At 46.9% G+C, this 6,890-nt stretch overlaps 1 protein-coding gene across 1 annotated transcript in view; it reads left to right on the forward strand.

Moving 5' to 3' along the window:
- The first annotated feature begins 301 nt into the window (after positions 1 to 301).
- Positions 302 to 6,890, forward strand: part of CYFIP2 (cytoplasmic FMR1 interacting protein 2) — a 52,656-nt gene continuing 46,067 nt past the window's right edge. The window contains exons 1-4 of the mRNA XM_085317957.1: positions 302 to 438; positions 2,520 to 2,609; positions 2,690 to 2,767; positions 5,375 to 5,476. Of these exons, the coding sequence (XP_085174083.1) occupies positions 322 to 438; positions 2,520 to 2,609; positions 2,690 to 2,767; positions 5,375 to 5,476 (387 nt within the window). The 5' untranslated portion in view covers positions 302 to 321. The remainder of the gene's footprint in view (positions 439 to 2,519; positions 2,610 to 2,689; positions 2,768 to 5,374; positions 5,477 to 6,890) is intronic.

Here is a 6,890-nt window from a genome sequence, read left to right on the forward strand (position 1 = left end):
CCAGCTGCACTGTAGCATGCAGTTGTTCTGTGTCTCAAGTAGTTTTGCATAGAGTTAAGCAGCGAAGGGCATGGGCAGGCAGCTGCGTTCCTCTTACTCTGTGTTCTAGTTCTGTTGTTGGATAGTAGAAGGAGAGAAGATTTAGAGACTTAGGTTAAACATACAAGAAAAAGAAAACTATTAAACAGGGATAAACAGGAGCGCAAACTAGTCGTGTTTCCAGTTTTTGTCTTTGGATGTTTTCTCAGTCTTCTCGCTGCTGTTTTTCTATCGCCTTTTCTTTTCCTTTGGATTTAGTGTGGAAACTGAACAGCCGGAACCATGACCACACACGTCACGCTAGAAGATGCCTTGTCCAACGTGGACTTACTGGAGGAGCTGCCTCTACCAGACCAGCAGCCATGCATCGAGCCTCCTCCATCTTCCATCATGTACCAGGTACTGTCCAGCTTCCCAACAGCAAAATGGGTCACAATGGGTTCTGGTAACTCATGCAAAGCACAGGAGTGCATGGTGCTTTGAGAACTAATGCAAAATGTTCCAGGTGCACCAGGTTTAAGGAAATGTTCAGAACAGATCTAGCCATGAATATGTATCTAGAGGCTGTAAAAGGAAAGTGGTAGAGAATAGTAAAAGAGATCTTGAACTCTGAGCAAGATATCAGGAAGTTAAAAATGAGGACTAGAGTGCATGAATGGGTATGAAGCAGCAGATAACATTTGTGATAATGTACTTATTGTTGTGACTCCTTTTTATGGTAGTGCCTGCATCTTCTGTGTAGGTCAAAATTGAAGTTTTGCCTGAATTTGGCTAGCCTATGTTGTTAGCATAGCTGGAGCTGCCAGTCTCAGCGGCTAACAGCATGCAAGGGAGGACAGCAGCTAGAATCATTTCTCTGGTGTGAGCAACCACAGATTTAGTTGCAGCTGCACTGACCAAGCAAAGTTTAGCATGATCCCAGGGCAAGGCTCAAACTGCTGCTTTTGGATCTGCAGTGGGATGCCTCAACTGCTTGGCCACCACACCCTGGCCTGTAGACCACACCCAGGGCTAAATATAATATGAGGTTACTTTCTCTGTCCTGCCACTCCTGTCCTCACGACTTAGCYGCCGCAGTGTATAAATATACCCGTACAGTGATTGCCTTGCCATGTACACAGGCTTCTGAAATTACAGTATCTTTTTCACCAGGTTGTACTGCAGGCCAGTTCAGTATCATTAGCGTCTCTGCAGGTTATCAGACCCAAAGGCATTTCTGAACTGTTCAAATTTCATCTCTCTCTGGAAAATCTTGAAACCACTTTAGCCTATGTCTTCACCAAGTAGTTTTTACTGTGTCCTGTGAGGAGCTCAGGGTGCAGCCTTACAGCAGTCTCATTTCAGGGCCACGAGTGTGCACACATAGTTGAACCTTGAAACCTTGCCTAAACTACATCCAGCAATATTAGGCAAAACTGTTTCCACATCATACTTGGTTTGTGCTTAGATCTCTCTCCTGCTACCCATAAATGCATATGCAGGCTCAGCTTTTCTGTCACATGTGATGTGCTTGAGGCACTAGGAAAAACAACCTTGTGGCTGTGGGTCTATGCTCCCAGCTTCAGAAGCTGGAGGCTACTGAGGAAATCAGATACTGCGTTGAATATGGTTTCTGTAATGCTAATGACGTTGCAAGCAGCAACCCTGGGCACATGYGATTTGTGTGCATTCTGCCCCCCGTTCCCTGAGGGCATTGCCAAAGCGCCAGGGCGAGTGAATGGGCAGTTACAGTTACGGCAGAGCAGCTGAGGAGCTGCATTTTCATCCCCTGCATTGCTTTGCGCTCTCTTTTCTCATGTCCAGGCTCAAAGCAGTAACTCAGCTTCCAAAACAACTTTTTGTCTCAAAGTRTCTGCTTGCAGGAGCAACTTTAGAGCTGATAATAGCATCTGGATGGAATGCTGACTTTCATATTTATGTTTTACGGCCCTTTCTGTGTGTTTATTCTTTGCAAATCCTGCTGACAGGATGTGGTCTATCCCATAGCAGCCAGAAGATAAATAGAAATTAATGAGGCTGCATCTTTCAGTTAATGGACAAATATCTTTAGCACAATCACTAGAGATTTGCCCTTTTGTATAGCTTCAGTTCCTTAAAACAATCCCCAYCTGGCTTGGCTTGATTTTACAAAGACTTGTCAGTCTTGAGTGCCATGTTTTCACACATACAACCTGAAGGATTTCCTCTAATGAAAATGTGTGGTTCAGCAATATTGCACATTGTATATGTACACACATACAAAGAGGAATTTACATCAGACCCAGAGTGATTTTCGATATCTCCAGTTTTTCATTGCCTGCTCCTGTTCCCCTGTAACACCCCTGCTCCTGCCTGTGGTTGCTTGGGGGTTTTCTGGGAGGACAGGCTGAAGAGGGGATGCATTTATGAAACCTTGTGGCCAAAAGCTCCCAAGTTGAAGTATATCAGCTGAACAAACAACTAGCAGCATTTTAATTCCTATTTCTCTGTTGCACCCACAGGCTAATTTTGACACAAATTTTGAGGACAGAAACGCCTTTGTAACAGGCATTGCCAGGTACATCGAGCAGGCGACAGTGCACTCCAGCATGGTGAGTCTCTGGGGCAGCCYGGCACCACTGCAGCCACAGGCACCAGCCCCACCACAGCAACATTTCTCTGTGYGTTTCAGAATGAGATGCTGGAAGAGGGCCATGAGTACGCTGTGATGCTTTACACATGGAGGAGCTGCTCCCGAGCCATCCCCCAGGTACCAGGTCCYTTCCTAGAGCAACTAGCTAATTTTGCCTTCAGTTTGAGTTGGAAATAGAAACAAGTAGAGAAGATAGAAGTGGAAGGAAAGATTGAAATAAGAGAACCCTGTGTCTTCAAGCTACCCCTCCCCTGGCAAGGGCTCAACCACAAATCTCAGCAGTAAGTAGGAATTTGATAGAAACAGGTCTTCACTCCAGCCCTACCAGAGGGCACCCACTGCACACCCTCACACGTATGAAAGCTACAGCTTCTCTGTCCCTAAGACATCTTAGCAAMTCCTCCCAGTTAAGTTATACCAGCCCCAAATAAAGTAACTGCATGGGGCTGACTGCCTTAAATGTGYTTCCTGGTTCCTTCAGCCCCTCCCCTGTTCCCCAAGGCAATCACACCTGATSTAACGTCAGCCCAGCTGCCCCAGCTTAACTATCCTGCAGTTGCTAACAGGGCTCAGCCCAGCACAGCTCTGGTCCAGCTTGTTACTTGAGTCTGTGCTGTGTTTTGTGACTTGGCTCTTTATCTGCTTCTCTGTCTGGAGAATGGACTGTCTTTGCTTTAATCAAAGCAAYGTCATTATTTCCTTTCCAATCCTCCACCTTGAGTATTTCTCACCTGTATGTTGTGAGGAAAAGAAGTCTGCTTCAGGCAAAGGGGCAAAAGCAGTTAGGTTTTGGAAGCTGAGGGTAAAATCATTGGATTTGTTTATATCATGCTTTCCCGATACCAATGCGTGGTGGGTCTTGACTCATTTAAGAATTGCCCCAGTCTAGAGTGTGACTGGTRTCAGTATCTGGAGAGAGCCGCACCGGCTCAGCCACGAGAACAGTGTCCTTTCGAGATAAGGCAGACCAAGGATTTTCCTGACATGAATAAAGCAGATCAGGCAGCTGAGGGAGGCTTTCCAGCATCGCAGTCTGGTGCCCTGACTCTGGAGCACTCTTTGCTCTTGATGGCAGCCCCAGAAGTGAGGAGCTGTGCTAGTCGGTGTGGAGGAGCACTTTGGTATGTCAGAAAAAATTCCTGAGAGGAGAATATCTGCTTCCCAGCCAGGTCTCCTCTAAATGCCCTTCTTTGCTGCTGGACCTGAAGATCGTGATCTACCCCAAGCTTTATCAGCATCTTTCGGCAGTCGCATCCTCCTCCTCTACTGCTAGTTCTGTTCTCAGCTGTTTTCTAGCCCTTTTCTCTCCAGAATTTTCATGGCGTTATTCTGTAAACACCTACAGACATGAGTAAGGTTGAGCCCGTGACTCACTGAATTTGTGATTCAGGCTCCAGCTCAAAGCTTGTCTTCTGCTGTGTGAACACAAGCTGGATCTGTACAAGCACAGACTAGCAGCAGAGTAGGGCAGATACACTGCGTTTGTGTTAACCCTAGTGATAAAAGTATCTGCAGCGGTTCTGGGGAGACAGAAAAAAATATTTCCATGTGGCTGACAGTGCTGATGTTTGTGATTCTCCAGGAAAGGTCAAACCTCAGTTCCCCTCAGGTTATACTCTACTGATGGTCTTGTGAGACCTAGGCATGGGCAGATTTCTGCGACTGATTGGATATTTGCTTTTCCCCCATTTATACTTGATGCTGTGCTGCTCTTGCCTCTTCTGGTCACACTAGCAGAAGGCAGACCATGGCTGAGTTGACAGTAAGATAGAGAGCTGGGCTGCACACTGGGACGGGGTGTGAGTGTTGCACAACATGTTCTGTCTGGGTGTGTTGATGTCCCCCCTTCCCTGCCACGGCAGTGATGCTGCTGTGCCTCTTGGAGAGCAGCTTGCGGCATTTCCATTCTCGCGCTCCCACCCTTCCCTGCAGGGACCTGCGGAAGGGGCTGCCTGGGAGCCCGGAGCAGATGCCACTGCCGCGGAGGGCTCGTTCACAGATATATCAGATTTTCTCTTGTAACAAGTGTGTTTTCTGAACTTTGCCMTGGAGGACTAGGCTGCAGCCCCTGGGGATGTCTTTTCTCAGCCCCYGCCCCCAATCTGCCGCCTACTGCCGAGCGGCAGCTTGGTGCCCTCGTTCAGTTAAGTACACACCCCGTGTACTGCACGAGGAAATGCGGTTTTACAGAGGAAGAGCAGAGCTGTGCCTATAGCTAAATGTGTGTGAGTCATCCCCATACCATGGGGCCACTTTCAGCTGCATACTCATGGTCATCAACATTATCTGACTACAGTGTGAATTTCCCATCTAGGATCACTAGACTTCCCACTGCAGAGGGAGTAAAGACAGTTATACAGTTTTGCAACACAAAGTCTCTGAAAAATTTGTGATATAATAATCTAACATTAATATGTCAGGATAGAAAATCCAGACTCATTTTATGTACTCTACCCCAGAAAAATGCATTAGAAGATGTTACTTCTCATAGTCAGTATCGTGYCTATTTATAATACGAGGAGAGAATCTCACATCTGACAAATAGCCCCTTCTCCCATCATCTATTGCCTTGAAAAAAAAAGCTTTCTCTCAGATCCTGCTGTTTTCCTCAAATGAGGAATTTCCAGATTCACTAGGAAACAAGCAGAAGTTGACGGCCAKTGCAAGTCCACAGTTGTGATAGAAACGCTAATGCTGACACAAAGATTTGTCTTTGCATCTCAGGTGAAATGTAATGAACAGCCAAACCGAGTAGAGATTTATGAGAAGACAGTGGAAGTCCTGGAGCCAGAAGTCACCAAGCTTATGAAGTTCATGTATTTTCAGGTAAGTGGTCAAGGAGGGAGGCAGGAGTAATTTATTACTTTGGTATTATCTTATCCTAAACAGGGCTATGCTCTGTCTTGCCTGCCTGGCTAGCCTGAGTTTCCTGATAGGTTTCTTTCTTGCACCTGCCAGCAGATACATGAGGTCTGCACAAAGCAAAATCTGTGCCAGGTGTCCCTTACCTGGCCCTGAAATCTTGTMTATAGTCACTATTCCAGTGAGGAATGAGCACACCTCAGTGTTGAAGTTTGTGGAGGACCAGAGCCTCCATTACATGAAGCCAATGGTAGCCACCTGCTTCTCTTTTCCTTCAATTAATGTTTTTTGGTGGATGCAACCAGCTGTTTCCCTGWTGAAAGTCAGTTTGCTGCTAGCACAGCTTGCTTTTCCCCTCTGAARAAAATCCAGAAACAGCTGAGGCCTGATGGTCCAGGTGATGTGCTCAGGCTGGATGAGGGCCATGCTGCTGGATGCCCTTTTGCTGTGCAGGGAGGAAAGAGGAGCATCCTCTAATAGCTCAACTTGTGAAAAGGACTGGCAAAGAGACCAGGAAGCAACATCTCCACCTTGACTTTCAGTGGAGGCAGGGCAAAGGTGCCCAAAGCTGATCTCGAGTAGGATTTCCTGGGCACTGAGCCTACAGTCACCTGGGAAAGGTGCTTGCTGTCTTCTGATACAGCACTTGCTCCAAACAGGCCTCTGACTACAGCTTTGAAGACCACCTTAGTTCAGGCCATCCAGTGAGAGTCTTTTTATAAAGAAACAGTAACAATAGCCTTTGAGTCAGAGATGCTTATATCTTTTATTTGCATTGGCAGCTGTAGTTGGCCAACATCAGTAAGAGCACCAAAACTGAAATTTAGTGGTTACTGCATTTGAGGTACTTGACAAAAATACCTTGCTTAGCTCCCAGTAGAGCAGTAAACTGCTGCTGTGGGCTTAAGGGAGCTCTGTCTACTGYCACTTGCTTTTATAACTCACTGCAGGTGGGTTTAACAAGCATGCAAGCTTTTTAAATGCAATGAGATTATTAGGGCTCAGTACTGGGTCCCATCCTGTTCAACTTTTTCATCAATGACCTGGATGAGGGGACAGAGTGCCCCCTCAGCAAGTTTGCAGATGATACCAAGCTGGGAGGAGCAGCTGATACACCAGAAGGCTGTGCTGCCATTCAGAGAGACCTGGACAGGCTGGAGAGTTGGGTGGAGAGGAACCTCATGAGGTTCAACAAGGGCAAGTGCARGGTCSTGCACCTAGGGAGAAATAACCCTAGRCACCAGTMCAAGCTGRGGGCTGACCTTCTGGAGAGCAGCTCTGCAGAGAAGGACYTGGGAGTGCTGGTGGATGACAAGTTGACCATGAGMCAGCAATGTGCCCTTGTGTCTAAGAAAGCCAATGGTCTCCTGGGGTGCAT

This window comes from Rhea americana, unplaced genomic scaffold (assembly GCF_003343005.1).
Source record: "Rhea americana isolate MKP2758 unplaced genomic scaffold, rheAme1 scaffold_51, whole genome shotgun sequence".
In the NCBI taxonomy this organism is placed as follows: domain Eukaryota; kingdom Metazoa; phylum Chordata; class Aves; order Rheiformes; family Rheidae; genus Rhea; species Rhea americana.